Below are 17,803 nucleotides of genomic sequence, written 5' to 3'. Positions count from 1 at the left end.
GAAGATTGGATAGGCTGGCATTGTTTTCCTTGGAACAGAAGACGCTGAGGGGGTGGCATAATTGATTGGTATAAAATTATGAGCCGAGACAAAGTAAATACGGACGACCCATTTACCTAAACAGAGGGGTGAGGGAGTTGTCAAAAACCAGGGGGCATAGATTTAAAGTAATTGATAGAAGGATTAGAGGGGAGATGAGGAAACCTTTGTTCACCCACAGGGTGGTGAGGACCTGTAACTCACTGCCTGAAAGGGTGGAAGAGACAGAAACCCTCACAAAATTTAAGTAGTTGGATTGTCAATGGTTTGCCATTGTTATCAGAATTTTTGTATTGGTAATTTTCGATAGAGGAACTGACAGCTTAGACCGGAAATGTGAATTTCTATCGTGAGTGCTACTGTTTGGTGCCCTCTTGTGTTGGAGGTGATGTAGTACAAGCCCAGATGGTCAATTTGCTGTGGATTCGATTCCATCCAGTGAGTGGTACCTCGGTGAATTGAAGATTGGATGACTTTTTTCAAGAGCCTGAGAGCAGTGCCCCCGTCAGCCATGCCCACAAAAGGAGGTGAGTTACTCGCCACAGAATTTCCAGCCTCGGACCTGCTCTTATCGCCCCAGTATTTATGTGGCCACTCCAGTTCAGTTTATGGTCAATGGAAAGCCCCCGGATGTTGATGGTGGGGAATTCAGCTATGGTAAAGCCGTTAAATGTCGAGGGGAGATAGTTAGATTCTCTCTTGTTAGAGGTAGTCATTGCCTGGCATTTCTGTGTCGCGTTTTTTACTTGCCACATATCAGCCCAAGCCTGAATGTTGTGCAGGTCTTGCTGCATATTGACATGGACTGCTTCAGCACCTGAGGACGGGCGAATGGTACTGAACATCATGCAATCATCAGAGAACATCGCCACTTCTGACTTTATGTTGGATTCAGCTCATCCAAAACGCTGCTGCCCCATGTCCTAACTCACACCAAGTCGCGTTCACCCATCACCTCCGTGCACTCGCTGTTCTTCATTGGCTCCCAGTCTGGCAATGCCTCCATTTTAAAATTTTCATCCTTGTTTTCCACTTCCTCAATTGTCCCCCTCTTGTCACCCCCTCCTTATCTCTGCCACCTCCTCCAGCCGCGAAAACTATCCGAAATCTCTGCCCTCCTCCAGTTCTGACCTCTTAAGTATTCCCCATTCCCATCGCTCCACCATTGGCCACCGTGCCTTCAGCTACCTGGGCACTAAGCTCTGCAATTCCCTCCCTAAACCACTCTGCCTCTCTCAGCTCCTTTAAGACGCTCCTTAAACTCTACCAAGCTTTTGGTCACCTGTCCTAATATATCTTTAAGTGGCTCGGTATCAGATTTGGTCTGAATGACTCTCCGGTGAAGTGGAGTTAAAGGCACTATATAAATGCAAATTGTTTCACTCTCCACTGATACTGCCTGACCTGCTGAGCATTTCCAGCATTTTTGCCTTGATATCAGATTTCCAGTATCTGCAGTATTTGCTTTTTTTTTCAAGTGTCAGTGTGTAAACTCCTGAAAGCACGGTTACAATCTTTTTTCAATGTACTTCGTTATTTTGGCTGAAACTTTGGGCTAATCAAGTGGAATAGTGGGCGTAAGGTCGGTGAAAATTGGCACAGGCTCGAGCTCTTTTCCCTGGAAAAGGGAAGACTGACTGATTATCTGATACAGGTCTTTAAAATTATGAAGGTTCGATAGGGTAGACGTAGAGAACATGTTTCCACTTGTTGGGGAGAACTAAAGACCATACATATAAGGTAGTCACCAATAAATCCAATGGGAATTCAGGAGAAACTTCTTTACCCAGAGAGTGAAGCGAATGCGGAACTCACTACCACAGGGAGTGGTTGAGGGGAATCGCAGAGGTCTTTAATGGGAAGCTGGATAAACACACCAGAGAGAAAGGAATAGAAGGATATGCTGATAGGGTGAGATGAAGAGGGAGTGGGAGAAGGCTCGTGTGGAGAACAAACCCCAGCACAGAGCAGATGGGCCGAATAGCTTGATTCTGTGTTATACAGTCGATTTCATGCTGTGTAATTTTAACACCATTGCCTCACAGGGTCCGGATGCAAAACCCTTGAGCTCAGGTTAAATACAGAGAATTCTGCCCACTACTGTCCTTTGGAGGCTGTTGAAACGGCATTGATTGTGGTGAATCGTGAGCAGCTTGGCGCCAAATAATTAGAACAGACTTTTAGTGCTGTTACACTGGCGAACCCTTCAACTCTCCTTCAACTCTCCTTCAACACCTCACGATTGTGGATTCCCCAGTTCAAGCATGGGCCTGAGAGGCACTCTTGCGCAGTGACTTCGAATATGAGAGCACCATTGGCTCCTGATATCTCTATGCTACCGGGTCCAGCTGGTTCCAAACACAAACTGCTGGCTATTCTCTTTCTCGTTCCCTCTGGTTCATCCCAGCTGCTTTCAAAAAAGCAGCTTCGGTGGGGACTGGATGCAGGTGTCGCTGCTGTGGTGTGGCTGTGCCATTCTCGCCTGCTAGTGCCAACCGTTCTAAACGCGCATCAATGCCCAAAGACATGAGGGCATCAGCCCTGCGCTACTTCACTAATTCCTCCTCAGGCGATGACTCCTCTTCTGAGGTCTCAGGTGGCTCCAATGCCTTCGGTGGCACCGCATCCGCTACTCGTCCTGCAGAAGAGCCGAGAGTGGTGCTAACAACCTCCATATCCACCCACATCCTCCTCCCTGTCCAGAATCGAAAGCTTCATGAGGATATCAAGGGCCACAGAGACATCACTGCAAACACTAGTGCGAAGGTTTGGCACCATGACCATCGCTGTTCTCACTCTGTCTGGGCTCCACACCCACCTCACTCTCTGCGGCAGGCTCACCTGCTTCCACCCATCCAATATCCATCGCTTCCTCCTCCACCTACGTTATTAGAGCACACTGCTGCTCATTGCAAACAGTGATCCTTGGTGCCTCCCAGTGCATTGGATGGGTCATCTCGCCTCATGGCCGCCATATAAGACAGCCAGGGCTGCCACCTTGCCATCATTCATGCCACTCACCTTGCCAGACCTCACTGGGTCATTAAAGCACTTCCAGCACTGCACCCATATTTGCCTGACCACCCTGCAACTGCTGACTTCCTCGGCCACCTCCAGCCAGACCTTCTTTATGAGGCTTTCTCGCCTCCTCCTCCCGCCTACTGGGAACAGAACCTCTCCCCATTCCCTCGCCACAGGCAGGAGCACCAACAGGGAGGCGACACTGAAAAGTGCATCAACTCTTCCTCTCACTGCAGCCATTTCGCCACAAGTTCCCTTCTGCTAGACCCCTTCCTCTACCTTCTCTGTGTGCAGCCAGTATTAAGGCTGCAGACTGGCCTTTAAAATGGCACCGGCAATTTCACTGCTGGAACTAGCCCCCGCAAACCATCGGTTATTTGTCGCCCCGCCCCACCCCCGCAGACCATGCACTAGTTGATCGCATAGCGGAAGAACGCCACGGAAGTCCCGCCACCTACCCACGCGGCCAAGGGACCCGCAAATGACCCTAGTGTTGGGACTTCATGTCATTTGATAAAATCCAGCCCATTGTGCTCCTGGATGACCTCCAAAAATATTTGATGAAGGCCGTGCTTTGGATGTTATAGGATCATAGAATGGTTACAGCACAGAAGGAGGTTATTCGACCTATGGTGTCCGTGCTGGTTCTGTGTAAGAGCTACTCAGATAGTCACACTCCCCTTTCATCAGAGATCTGCAGCATTTTCTCTTCAGATAACTACCCAATTCATTCATTATACATGAAATTTACGCATATATATAAGTACCTCATAACAGATTTATTCAGCAAAAAGAAGCACATTGGATTAAAAGCACGCTGGTAACCTGGGCACAAAATTGGCCAAGAGATAGGTGGCAGAGAGTAGTGATGAACAGATGTTTTTCTGACTGGAGCGAAGTATGCAGTGGGGTCTCCCACGGCATCGGATTAGAAATATATATATGACCTTGGTAGAGGGAGTGCAATTTCGATGTTTGCGAATGATACAAAACTTGGCAATGCAATAACTAGTGAACATAATAGTAACAGACTCAGGGTGAGATATACAGACTGGTGAAATGGTCAAACCAATTCCAAAAGCTACTTAATGCGGGTAAGTGTCTATGTATTATAATGTGTCAACACTGGAATTAATTCTGTTCTGGAACAGAATAAGTGTGTGCTACTCTATTCCTCAAGGTGTATATAATGTTGAAACACACATGTACAGATACTGTCTGTACACTTTTACTGTGCAAGAATTTAATTCACAAGAACAACGTTTGATAAACGTCTCCCAGGTATCATCCAAGGTATTCACGTCTTCCCAGTAGAGGATTTTATGTCCTTATTTGGCCTTGTCGTTGGCAATTCTGTTCTTTCAGCAGTTGGAGAATTCAACAACCTCCTCTGCTCATCTCTGAGTCAGAAGATTTATTGTTCGAGCCCCACTCCAGAGTCTTGAGCACAAAATGCAGGCTGACTCTCCCAGTGCAGATCTCAGGGAATGCTGCACTGTCGGAGGTATCAGCTTTCTGCTGAGACGTTACTCCGAGCCCTCTCAGACGTAAAATAACTCATGCAGTCTTTTGAAGAAGAGCAGGGTGCCCTGCTCAATGTTAGTTCCTCAACCAACATCACTAAGGCAGATTATCTGGTAATTAGCCCATTACTGTTTGTGGGAGCTTGCTGTGCACAATCTGGCTGCAGGGTGTCCTACATTGCAAGCGTGACTGCACTTCCAAAGTACATCATGGGTTGTAAAACATTTTGAGACATCCTGAGATCTGGACTGGGCCTGGAACCCACAACCTTCTGACTCAAGAGCCAACTGAGCCGCTGCTGACACCTGGATGTGCAGTGTTTTTAAATCCTATTGCAGGGTAACTCATTACTATACTCTGGGAAAGAACACAGTTTCCCAAGAATTCGTTTTAGAAATATAACGGACGACAACAAAATCTCTGAAGAATTAAGCATATTTAATGTCCGGTAAATTAATCAGTCCTGTTTAATTAATTAGTCTAAGGTCAATTGATCAATCAATCTTGGTGGCTCTTGAGGGAATGCACATTGAAGCGAATGGTAGGCCCTGGGTTTAATTGACACTCAATGTAAATTAGATAGAGCGCCCCTAGCGGCTAACAGCATTATCTACTCAAATCAGGAACTTTTCTGAGTAAGCATCAGGTCAACTCGCAGGTGAGATCTTTGGACATGTATTTATCATAATCCCAGTATCGCCCTTTAGGCCGGTTTCGCTATTCAGTTTGATCACGGCTGATCTGTATCTTAACCAAGCGGAAGACTCAAGAAATATCCGAGAATTAGAGATCCAAGGGATTACGGGGAATGAGGAATTGAAGGAAATTAGTATGAGTAAGAAGGTTGTATTGGGAAATAATAATGGGGCTGAAGGCTGATAAGTCACCAGGACCTGATATTCTACATCCCAGAGTGTTGAAAAACGTAGCTATGGCGATGGTGGATGCATTGGTGATCATCTTCCAAAATTCTATAGATTCTGGAGCGGTTCCTGCAGATTGGAAGGTAGCAAATGTCACCTCACTATTTAAGGGGGGAGGGAGAGAGAATACAGGTAATTATAGATCTGTTAACCTTAGATCAGTCGTTGAGAAAATGCTAGATTCTGAAGGAATAACTGGACACTTGGATAATAATGATCTGATTGGGCATAGTCAACATGGATTTATGAATGGGAAATCGTGTCTGACCAACCTGTTGGAGGTTATTGTGGATGTTACCAACAGAATTGATAAAGCAGAGTCAGTGGACATGGTATACTTGGATTTTCAAAAGATCTTTGATAAAGTCCCCCACAGGAGGTTGGTTAGCAAAATTAAAGCACATGGGATAGGAGGTAATATACTGGCATAGATTAGGATTGGTTATCAGGCAGAAAACAGAGAGTAGGAATAAACTGATCATTCTCGAGTTGACAGGCTGTGACTATCAGGGTACCACAAGGATCAGTGATTGGGCCTCAGCTGATCAAAATATATCTCAATGGTTTGGATGTGGGGACTAAATATAGTATTTCTAAGTTTGCGGATGGCATAAAACTACGTGGGAATGTGTGCTGTGAGGAAGATGCAACGCGGCTTCAAGGGGATTTGGAAAGACTTAGTGAGTCAGCAAGAATGTGGCAGATGGAATATGGAAAAATGTGAGGTAATCCATTTTGGGAGGAGGAGCAGATATGCAGAGTATTTCGTAAATGGTAAGAGATCAGAAAGTGTAGATGTACAAAGGGACTTCGGTGTCCTTGTCAATAAGTCAGTGGAAGCTAACATGCAGGTGCAGCAAGCAATTAAGAAGTCTAATGGTATGTTAGCCTTCATCGCAAGAGGATTTGAGTACAGGAGTAGTGAAGTCCTACTTCAATTGTATAGAACCTTAGTTAGACCGCACCTGGAGCACTGTGTGCCGTTTTGGTCCTCTTACCTGAGGAAAGATACTATTGCCATAGAGGGAGTGCAACGAAGGTTCACCAGATTGTTCCCGGGTTGGCAGAACCTTCCTATGAAGAGAGATTGGGGAAACTCGGCCTGTATTGTCTAGAGTTTCGAAGAATGAGAGGTGATCTCATTGAAACCTACAAAATACTTAAAGGGTTAGACAGGGTAGATGCAGCGAAGATGTTTCTCCTCATTGGGGAGTCTAGAACCAGGGGACACAATTTCAAAATGAGGGGGAAGCCACTTAGAACAGAAATTAGGAGAAACATCTTTACTAAGAGGGTTGTGAATCTTTGGAATTCTCTACCCCAGAGGGCTGTGGAAACTCAGTCAGTGAGTATATTTAAAGCAGAGATTGACAGATTTATAAATACAAATGACATAAGGGGATATGAGGATAGTGTAGGAAAAAGGCATAGAAGTGATTGATCAGTCAGGATAGTATTGAATGGCGGAGCAGGCTCGATTGGCTGAATGGCCTACTACTGCTCCTATGTTACTATGTCCTCTGTTTCTATTAACTCCATTTAACTTCCGTGATTCTGTAGCCCTTAATCCCCTTACCCAATCATAACCAATCAATATCACATTGGAAATTTCCAATGGACCACCGGCCTCAACAGCTTTTTTGGGGAAAGAGTACCAGATTTCCACACCCCTTTGTGTGAAGAAGTGTTTCCTGACATCATCCCTGAATGGCCTGGCTCTAACTTTAAGGTTCTGCACCCCTGTTCTGGACTCCCTGCAATATGAGGAAATAGTCTCTCTCTCTCTCTCTACCCTATCGAATCCTTTAATCATCTTAAACACCTTGCTTTAAGATATTTTAGGTGTGTGCTGACAGTCTCCGTTGCTTTACATTGCAAGTTAAATGACGATCTCCGCCGATAGTGGATGCCTTTGTAAATCCGATGGAAACCATTTGTGATCTCGTCTCTCACCCTCCTTCATATTGCTGCCTGACTCAATGCAGCAAAATCCAAATCTTCGTAAAGAGTCTGTTCACGTGGGCTGCCCTGAGCCTGGAAAATATATTAAGACAGGGAAATAGATATTTGAATTGTGTTTTTAATCAGTTTACTGGTTCTCCATAAGGCACGAATGTTACTGTTTAAAAACAACTGGAGACGAATACAAATCATACAATACCTCAAAGTAATAACCAATAGGTTTACTTTTGGAAAAAAAATCGACTGAGGCAACAGGACTATTTGATTGGTAGATACGTCCAACGAATCCCAACGTTTTGTCCAACGTCATCTGCCAGCGTAAGTAGCTACGGGGTCAAGGGGAACAATTCCGGAGTATGGACCCAGGATATTGGTTACAGAGAAGAGAAACCGGCACAATGGCTCCCCTAACGGCAAGCCAGGAGTATTCGTCTGTCTGGGGCATTATTGGAAAAGCCTTCAGTGGGAAGAGTTGTCAAGCTTGCTGCTTAGTGCTGTAGACAGATAGGGACAGCGTCTCGTTAGGACACAGAGGCACAGAAACAAAGACATATGGACACACACAAACATTAACACATACAAACATGCCGAGAAGGCAGCAGACAGAGGGGAACACCGCCACCTGTAAGTTCCCCTCCAAGTCACACACCATCCTGACTTAGAAATCTTAGAAATATATCGGCCGTTCCTTCAACGTCGCTGGGTCGAAATCCTGGAACTCCTTCCCTAACAGCACTGTGGGTGCACCCGCACAACACGGACTGCAACAGTTCAAGAAGGCGGCTCACCACCACTTTCCCAAGGGCAATGAGGGATCGGCAATAAATGCTGGTCTTGTCAGCGGCGTCCACATCTCAAGAATAGATAGAGGGTACACTCACACACGCACACAGATACGCACACAGACGTGCACAAAGATGCACACACATAAACACATACTTAAATTTTGAATAACGTTTTATGATGGAAATCATTTAGGAATGTTCTTGGAGTTCGTGGCACAATTCTCCAGGAATGTCCTATTATATCTGCATTTCCCTAATAATTCATGACGCTAAAGTATTAAAAGCAGGAACCCCACTGGGGGAATCGCGACAACCTGTAACGATTTTTTTTTAAACTGCAAGTTATGGATATATCTAATAAAAACACTAACTGCTGGGATTACACTGTGGATAAGTGTCTGTTGAAGACATTACTCCCCAAACCTTAACTTATCCCATCACTAGATACCAGGGCGGCTGATGGATTCGCCATGTTTCCCGTTGTAGAGATAATGAGGATTGGATACAAATTAAGATGATCATTGTAGCTTCCCACTGCTCTCAGTTACCGGGACGAAACATTCCTTTCCAGCTGAAACTGCATGCAGACAAAAATATAAATCGTTTGTCGCCTGCCCGAAATATTGAGAAGGGAATTGTGGAGTGGTCTTAGAATCAATCTTAAAAGAAGCTGGAAATATTAAAACATCTGTACCATTGGCATGTGTGTTGGGGTTTAGCTGGGTTTGACACAGTGTTAAATACACTGAAACTGGTAATGGTTTTTCAAATGTCCTGGATAAACATTAATTCTCACCTGACCTTCAGCTTTACTGAATCCAAATGGAAATGAGGATCATGAGTAGAACCAGGATCACCGCGATGGTTACGACGACAGGAAGGGTCAGAATGCACCATCTTACAAACACTTAGCAACTGCTGCTCTGTCAAACCACTCTTTCCTGGGATTCTCTGATGGGAAAACTTGATCCAGTTAGAAAATCGGAACATCAAACTCGTCCTGTAAATTCTCCATAATTCTCTGGAAGACTCCTGTCGAACCCATGTCAAGCCTTGGCATCTTCAGAAGAATGATGCCGGTTGGAAACTGGGGGGCAAGTGCAAGCTACATTAATCTATATTTTAAGCGCCTGGAAGAATTAATTACAGGTAGAACTGGTTCTGAATTGAGCGGACTATGTTGGAACTGAGTGAATGTCTGAAATGGTATTGCAGAAATGCTTGACCTTAAATGACAAAGAAGCGAGCTTGAAACAGAGAGGGTGCTGGTAGCAAAGAGGCGAATTGCCTGTGACTGCGGCGCTTACTGTGAACCTCACAAAGACCCATTCTGCTTGGGCGGCCTTCGACGAGATGTGCAAAGTGCAGCGAGTAGTGGAAATCACTGGCCCAATTTCTTACCAACTTGCGCTTGAGCTGGAAAATAATGTCTGAGGTGGAAGCTCTCTGTGGTTTTCCTGTTTTTACAGGTCCGGCGCTCACGTACACAACTGCCTGAAAAGGTCAAACAGCAAGACTCAGTGTTAAACCGCACACAGAAGAAAGTTTATCACCCAGGTTCAGAGAGCAGGCTGGTGTACAGTAACCTCATGTACAGTGTCCTCTTTCATGTGACACCGCGCCCTGTTTAGCTGCAATGCCCGGTATTTGGATAGGAATAACTGAACCTCAGTATCACTGAGTAAATATCCATTCCCTTCATCACCAGCACTACCTAGAAGGACAAGGGCAGCGGGTGCATGGCAACACCAGCACCTACAATTTCGCCTCCAAGTCACACACCATCCTGACTTGGAACTATATCGCTGTTTCTTCACTGTCACTGGGTCAAAATCCAGGAACTCCCTTCCCAACTGCACTGTGGGTGGACCTACACCACAGGGATTGCAGCTGTTCACAGAATGCGGCTCACTACCACCTTCTCAAGGGCACTTAGGGATGGGCAATAAATGTTGGCCTTGCCAGTGACACCCACATCCCAAGAATGAATAACAATAAACTACTGGGCACTTGCTCTCATCAAATGATAAGGAGAAGTGTTTGTTTATTTCAAATTCATATTTCCTCGTGAAGAAACGCTTTCAAATTAAATGTTCAGGAAGACGCAATGCAAATAGACGAATAAAATGGTCCCATTCCGGTTAAAAGAAAAACTGTGCAGTGACTCAGCCTCAAGCACCGCTGGATGATGTGACCCAATTCGGCCCGGGTTATTTTCCAGTGAACTCACTCATCCAGCGGCGGAATGTGGAGTGTGACCTCGGTTCAGGGTCGATGTACAAGCCTGGTAAAGATAGGCCTCAGGTGCTGGCCTAGTGCTGCTGCTGATCAAACGCCTGGTTCATTCACTCTCTATAAATAATTCTAAAGCAAACCCCCTTTGATGTAACTGTGTGTGCTCTTTACTGGAAAAATTGCAAAAAAGCCCTGGGGTTCACTTCGAGAGGAATATCATTGAAGAGCAGAGAAGTGATGTTCTTTAATAGCAGCTTTCTTCGACCATACCTGGAGTTATTCAACACAGTTCTGGTTCCCTTATTATAAATAAGGATCTTGAGGCACTGGAGATGGAACAGACAAGATGTACGAGAATTGTAGCAGAGCTGAGAGGTTACAATTAACAGGAAATATTGAAGAGGCTGGAGCTCTTATCTGTAGAAAACAGAAGGCTGAAGGGTGACCCAATAGAGGACTTTATAATTATGAATTGCTTGTTAAGGCGGACGCTGGGAAGATGTTTCCACTTCTGGAAGGAGACCAGAATTAGGGGCCATTAATATAAGACAGTCACTAATAAATTCAATCCCAGAGAGTGATGAGAATGTGGAACTCGGTACCACAAGGAGTGGTTGATGGGAATAGCAGAGATACATTTAAGGGGAGGCTGGATCAACACACGAGGGGGAAAAGAGTAGAAGGATATGCTGACAGGGTGAGTTGAAGAGTGGGGTGGAAGGAGGCTCGTGTGGAGCACAGACACCAGCACGGAACAGATGGGCCGAATGTCCTGTTTCTGTGCTGTAACATACCATGCGATTTTTCCGAATATAAGTTGTTGTTGTATTGTAACATCAAAGGACCTGAACGTTTATTGCAAAGAAATCATAAATGTGCTGTGAATTTTCCAGTGAACAAAGCAAACACCGACATTTAAATATACAGTGGAACAATGAAATCATCGTTTGAAACTGCCTTTTCCGAGTCCATCAATCAAACCATTAGTAAATAGAATTATACAATGAATTCAGAACATTTAGTACAGGGTCAGCCCCACTGGAGTTTTGAACATAGATTCAGTCAATGGACACCTGATCAATGAGATTTAACAGAAAGGAGGGCTGTGCACGGAACGTTCAAATTGTCGGACTGAATTGAAAAGAGATTCATTCATTCAGATTCAGGATGAATGCAGTGCAGCAACGTGCTTGACCCATTAGAAATCCGCGTTAAGTTTCTGCACATCTTCTGTTATGGCTGATAAAAGACCATTAACTAAAAATCAACATTAAACCGCACACAGCTGCATCCATCATTTTCCAGCCTGGGGGCAAGAAGGTTGTTTCAAGGATGTTGTGCAACCTCTTAACAGAATAAAATATATTGGATCACATTCTGGACTCCTGGCTTTCACCTTCCAAACCCGTGGCCTCCACCACCGAGAAGGACAAGTGCAGCTGATGCAAGGGAACACCACCACCATCAGGTTTCCCTCCAAGTCACACACCATCCTGACTTGGAAATGGATCGCCGTTCCTTCACTGTCGCTGAGTCAAAATGCTGGAACTCCCTCCCTAACAGCACTGCGGATATACCTTGATCACTGCAGTGGTTCTGGAAGGCAGCTCACCATCACCTTCTCAAGGGGCAACTAGTGATGGGTAATAAATTTCAGCGCCACCTGGCTCCGGAGAATGAATTAAGCATTAACTGCCAAAATAATATTCAGCAGAATGATAAATGTAGAAATTTACACCATTAGCTTTCTGCCACCTTGTCTGAAGGACAATTTAGTAAAGCTATTTATAGCCATTCTGCCATTTGGCCGATGTGACGTGCAGACGCTGACCACAGTGGGTCAAATGTCTGAGATGTGAGATCCACCAGGACACTGCACCCAAAATGGTGTCATACTTTCCATAGCTCGTCACACTTTCCACCGCATCTGAAGAGGCACAACTCACTGTGACTGGGCTCAGGTCAATCGGCGCCCACTCCGCCTGCACAAACAAACTGTTGAGAGTGAGCACGGGGAGAACTCACCCCGGCTCCGGCCTCAGGATGTTCAGAGAAGCTTTTTCTCTGATGCTCATTTTCCAAGTGCTCCGGGTTTACGGTGAGTGAGAATTCTTAAGTGGAATCAGCCAGAGTCAGTGTTCACTAAGGTGAAAATGTGACTGAGTTATCCGGTAAAGGGATTGGGCCTGACAATTTTAGTTTACTTTCCGCTCCTCTTATAAAGTGAAGAAAAGTAAAAATGGTGATTAAATAGAGTCAACAAGATCTAAAAGCAATAATGAGGTTGTTTTTCAGTTCCAGGCGATGTGTTTCAAAGCGGCTTCTTTCCATCTCTCAATAATCAGCTGTAATGTTACAATAATCTCTCTAGTTGCAGATTCCGAGCCCTTTCTGTCTCAGAGCCCCTTCACAGTGACAGCTGAAGTCGGTCAGACGGTGGAACTAACCTGTCACCAACGTTACCAAGTGCTATTGGTGACTAGCTATTTCTGGTACAAGCAACTTGTGGGTGAAGCCCCGAGACTAATCGATATTCCACCCTGTGATGGGACCGATTGTAAATTTACTTCTAAAAAAGGCAACAGCAAGTATGAATTGAAACTGGAAATTCGCAATGTCCAGGTGAATGACTCCGGGTCCTACTACTGTGCTTATATGGATAGCTATGCACCGCTCCAGAATGGACCCACACTACTGGTTGGAGGTAAGAGAGTGAGCAAATTGAATCCAGATCATGCACAGCATTATCATTTGGTGCAAATTAATCGTTAACTGTGTCCTAATCTGTGTCCAGACAGTTCCACTAACAAGACGGCGATGCTGGTATTTGTCCCGCCCGGTGAACTACATTTGAGGGAAACCGTCCCCTTAGTGTGTCTGGTCAGTGGCGTTTCCTCCAAGCAGATTGTTATTTTCTGGAACATTTCCGGCCAGCTCACCGAGGGACGGAGCGATTCCGGTACAATGCAGCCGGACGGCACCTACAGCATCAGAAGTCATGTAATGGTGTCTGCGGAAAGCTGGAGAAGCGGCGGTGTCTGTACTTGTATTGCGGAACTGGGGTCTCCGGGAAAATCCTGGACAAAGAGCGTGTCCATCTCCAAAGCAGTGTCAGGTGAGTTGGTAATTTGTACAATGAAGGCTTGTATTCAGCTTTAGCGTCAGTTGGAGGAGTTCACTGGCTTCTCAGCTCCTGCAGTCTGCAAATCAAATATCTGCACGGGATAAACATTCATATAGAAATATATCAGGACAAATAGTGTGTTCAGTCTGTTCAAATATGTTGAAAGAATTTAAGGTTATTCTCTGTCCCAGATGGAGATCTGTTCTTGGAAATACTTCCTCGGCTGAGTTTAGATTTGTGTGTGTCATCTTGGAATGATTGAATGACATAAAGCAGAAAGATCCCATTCGGCCCATCGAGCCTGTGCCAGTCCTTTGAAAGAGCTATCCAATCAGTCCCACCATTTCCCCATAGCCCTGCAAACTTTTTCCCTCTCCAGTAATAATTCGATTCCCTTCTGAAAGTTATTATTGAATCTGCTTCCACCGCCCTTTCAGGAAATGGATCTTGGAGCGGATTTGAGTTAAATGCTACACTGAACCGGTTTTACGAGCAGAAAGCAGTGAAGCGATGGAATTGTTGGTAAAATGGACGTGTCTGCTGGGATGAGAGACTCTCTCATTTCCACCCGTTCCCTTTATCATTTCCCAGAATGTCCCTTGTCAATCCCCAGTTTCCTCGTAAATTCGATTGTAATTTTAATTTTACTTTGTGATATCAGCAACGAAATATAACATTAACCTCAGGATATTGTTTTGTTAGCACATGGGTGCATGGACAGAAATGTTTGCAGCTGACAGGGCAAGGTGAAATGACTGTTAAATCACTAATGCGATCCTCGGCTTCATTAATAGAAGAATAGAGTGCAAGAGAAAGTTATACTTTATATATCACTGGTCAGGCCCCATCTGGAAGGTTATGTTCAATTCTGGGCACCACACTTTAGCAAGGATTTCAAAGTCTGTACAGAGGTGGTTTACCAGAATGGTCCCAAGTTTGAGGGACTTCAGTTAATGTGGAGAGTCTGGAGAAGCTGGGCTTGTTCTCCTTACTGCAGAGAAGGTTAAGAGGAAATTTAACAGCGGTAAGAAAAATCGTGGAGGGTTTTGAGAGAGTAAATAAGGAGAAAATGTTTCCAGTGGCATGAGGCTCGGTAACCAGAGGACCTGGATTTAAGATGATTCGCAAAAAAGCCAGAGGGGGACATGAGGAACATGTTTATTCCGCAGTGCATTGTTGTGATCTGGAGTGTGCTGCCTGAAATGGCGGTGGAAGCAGATTCAATAGTAACTTTCAAACGGGAATTGGACAAATACTTGAAGGGGTAACAGTAACAGAACTATGGGAGAAAGACTTGGGGTTGTATTGGAACTAATTGGACAGCTCTTTCAAATGGCCAGCACAGGCACGGTGGGCCGAATTACCTCCTCCTGTGCTGTTTGATTCTCTGACACTGTTTTCAAATAAAAGATTGCCTTCATGTTTTGGAATAGGGGTACATTGTAATTATGCGGTAATATTGACAGTGTTGTCTGTCAAATGATCTCAACTACCAAACATTGTGTACTTTATCTCATTCTATGCTTTCACGCACCGAATATCAGTCTCTGTAGGTTCGTGCAATCTGCTCCTTCCCTTTGCCATAACCGGCGCCCTGATACTGATTCTACTCTTCATCCTCATTTCCATTTGCATTCATAAAAGAGGCAGATCAGGTGAGGAATTAATGTCTATCAGGGATATTTTAAGAATTGCTTGTTCAATGTGATTCCCTTCTCGCAGTTTGAAATGCTAATTACAGTTTATTGTTTCAGAAGAACGAGTCAGGAGACCCCACAATGAAAAGTGAGTAATTGAACCATTTATAAAATTCATCATTAACAGTCTCACTGTATTAAACACTGTGTCAAACCGTGTTAAACCCCAGCACCCATTCTAATGGTATATGTTTATATTTTCTGCATTATTTTAAGATTTATTCTAAGACCACTCCACAATTCACTTCTCAATATTTAATGCACGTGACCCAGGACTTACAAGAAGTTAACACTTACTTGATATTTTTGTCTGCATACAGTTTTAGCTTGAGAGAGAGAACGCAAAGAGGGGAAAGGAATGAGCGACGATCGGGTAAGTTGGATTGTAAGGTTGGTGTGGATTGAATATCAAAGGCAAGAGCAAAAGAATTAAACACGGACATTTCCCGCCATCAAAATGTTCTCAAACGTGCTCCAGTCTGTTGGTCCCACAAAAAAAGCTAATGATTGATTATTAAAACTGGCAGCAATGTATCAGATGGACAATAGAACCGAGACATCGGCGGTCGATCATTCGAGTCCGTCCATTGGCGTATTGGGGGCCATTGGTGCATTGGGGGATCATTGATGTATTGGGGGGAATATTGAAGTAATGGGGACGATTGGAGCATTGAGTGCATTGGTGTAGTGGCGGATCATTGGCGCACTGTGTCTCTGTAATTAATTATACATTAGGCGGACTGGGATAATATTTCACTTCATATCTTAATCATTAATACACAGATGACAACCGACAAACAGAGGCGCAGCGAACACGTCAGGGTGCAATACAGGTAAGCTCAATGAAACTGTTGCAATCATATACAGGAAGTTGATATTTTAGGATAAGGTGCCACATGTCTCATCCTGGATATTTCACATGGTTAACAGAGCAGGTCACAGTCTGGAGCATCTTCATTTGTATCGGATCCCACTCATTCCTCCAAATAGAAACATATCATAATCCTCAGCCCTCTCACCATCTGACAATAGAAAGGACAGGTTAATGATCCCGGTGTAATGCCTCTCTCACACTTTATTGCAGATTTCCTGCAGTTTCTCCTTCTATTTCAGATTGCCAGCTTCCTGCTATTTTTATTCTGATAATCGCTACTGTGAGATTGGTCTCCCGTCCCCCGCCTCCCATCTTCCTCCATCCCCACACCCGACCGGGGAATGTTCTCATGCATTATCCGTTGGAATTGCTATGAAGATTTAGAATGGGCGGCGCAGTGGTTAGCACCGCAGCCTCACAGCTCCAGGGACCCGGGTTCGATTCCGGGTACTGTCTGTGGGGAGTTTGCAAGTTCTCCCTGTGTCTGCGTGGGTTTTCTCCGGGTGCTCCGGTTTCCTCCCACAAGCCAAAAGACTTGCAGATTGATAGGTAAATTGGCCATTGTAAATTCTCACTAGTATAGGTAGGTGGTAGGGAAATATAGGGATAGGTGGGGATGTTTGTTGGGAATATGGGATTAGTGTAGGATTAGTATAAAATGGGTGGTTGATGTTCGGCACAGACTCGGTGGGCCGAAGGGCCTGTTTCAGTGCTGTATCTCTAATCTAAAAAATAAGACCAAGTCCACGTTGGATTCACAGGTACATCGGAATAGTTTGACCCGTCTTAAACTATCTTTGAATGTTAATGTGTAATATATTTCCCAGTCTCAGGGCGGACCAACCTACGCCTCCCTGGAGTTTGCTGCATTGGAAAAGAGATCAAAAAAGAAGGCGGGTCGCATATGAGAACTCGGATGGTTTCTATCCGGTGAATTACGGAGGAGACAGGATTTTCAAAAGAACCCAGAGCCTTGCGGAAATAAGAATGGAGCCAAGGAAACTCCCATCAAATACCTAAACTGTCTCCATGCACTGGCCAGGGTTTACAAAGACTGTCCGGCTCTTTTTGTTAAATGTAAAATAACGGGTTTTGATTATTGTTAAGGCCATTTTACTGTGTTAATGTAATTCAAATGTGAAAAAATATGAAGAAAAGTATCAGGCGTTTCACTGTTTGAGTTTCTCTGAGCCGTTTCTGCTGATCCTGTAGTTCCAGTCACTGACAGGATTTTGTTTTTTGGCTAACGCCTGTATGTAAATAAAATAAATTATTCTTCGACTATAACAATGCACCAGATGTTTGCATTGATCAATAATTAGCTTATAATTAAATGTCATCTGCATTAAACTTCAATTCCTGTTGAACAGACAGTATCATTCCTGGATAGAGAAACTGTTAGTGGCGAGTTTCCCTGCCTGAGATGTGATAGGCTGATTCATTTACAGAATAAGAACACAACAGGAGAAAAACACGGACAGAGCTGGAGGAAATTGTGTTTGCTTCCATTTTACCTGTGGATGGTGTGTTTTGCTTTGGATGTAATTTCATAACTACATGCCAGAGACATATGGTGAGTGTAGTGTATTTGAGAAAAGCAAGTGATTTAGAGATGGATT

The 17,803-nt window shown here is 44.5% G+C and overlaps 1 protein-coding gene and 1 long non-coding RNA gene across 4 annotated transcripts; one reads left to right on the top strand and one right to left on the bottom strand.

The window, feature by feature from the left end:
* Window positions 1-3,850: 3,850 nt before the first annotated feature.
* LOC137356951 (uncharacterized) lies at window positions 3,851-9,628 on the bottom strand. Its single transcript, XR_010971117.1, has 3 exons — window positions 9,051-9,628; window positions 7,669-7,963; window positions 3,851-7,541 (listed from the first exon to the last, which is right to left on the bottom strand). It is a non-coding gene; the product is annotated as an uncharacterized lncRNA (long non-coding RNA).
* A 2,737-nt stretch (window positions 9,629-12,365) lies between these two features.
* Window positions 12,366-17,476, top strand: LOC137356735 (immunoglobulin kappa light chain-like). Of its 3 annotated transcripts, none has more exons than XM_068022463.1 (8): window positions 12,368-12,587; window positions 12,861-13,193; window positions 13,284-13,604; window positions 15,158-15,268; window positions 15,371-15,398; window positions 15,631-15,683; window positions 16,094-16,143; window positions 17,012-17,476. In XM_068022463.1, exons 1-8 carry the CDS (start codon window positions 12,533-12,535, stop codon window positions 17,090-17,092), a joined length of 1,032 nt encoding a protein of 343 aa, XP_067878564.1. In that variant the 5' UTR covers window positions 12,368-12,532; the 3' UTR covers window positions 17,093-17,476. The 3 variants fall into 3 exon arrangements, with proteins under 3 accessions (XP_067878565.1, XP_067878564.1, XP_067878563.1); XM_068022462.1 differs by having other exon boundaries at window positions 12,380-12,587; window positions 15,368-15,398; XM_068022464.1 differs by lacking the exon at window positions 15,158-15,268 and having other exon boundaries at window positions 12,366-12,587; window positions 15,368-15,398.
* The last annotated feature ends 327 nt before the right edge of the window (window positions 17,477-17,803 follow it).

This window comes from Heterodontus francisci, chromosome 46 (genome assembly GCF_036365525.1).
Source record: "Heterodontus francisci isolate sHetFra1 chromosome 46, sHetFra1.hap1, whole genome shotgun sequence".
NCBI lineage: Eukaryota > Metazoa > Chordata > Chondrichthyes > Heterodontiformes > Heterodontidae > Heterodontus > Heterodontus francisci.
Note: the sequence above shows the minus strand (reverse complement) of the source record. Positions and strands in the feature narration are given on the sequence as shown.

Excerpts from the sequence above, each read along its gene's own strand:
- LOC137356735 (XM_068022462.1), top strand. The coding sequence starts at position 12,533 with ATGTTCAGAGAAGCTTTTTCTCTGATGCTCATTTTCCAAGTGCTCCGG. Across the intron at positions 13,194-13,283 it reads ACCCACACTACTGGTTGGAG|ACAGTTCCACTAACAAGACG; the intron begins GTAAGAGAGTGA and ends ATCTGTGTCCAG. Across the intron at positions 16,144-17,011 it reads CACGTCAGGGTGCAATACAG|TCTCAGGGCGGACCAACCTA; the intron begins GTAAGCTCAATG and ends TATATTTCCCAG.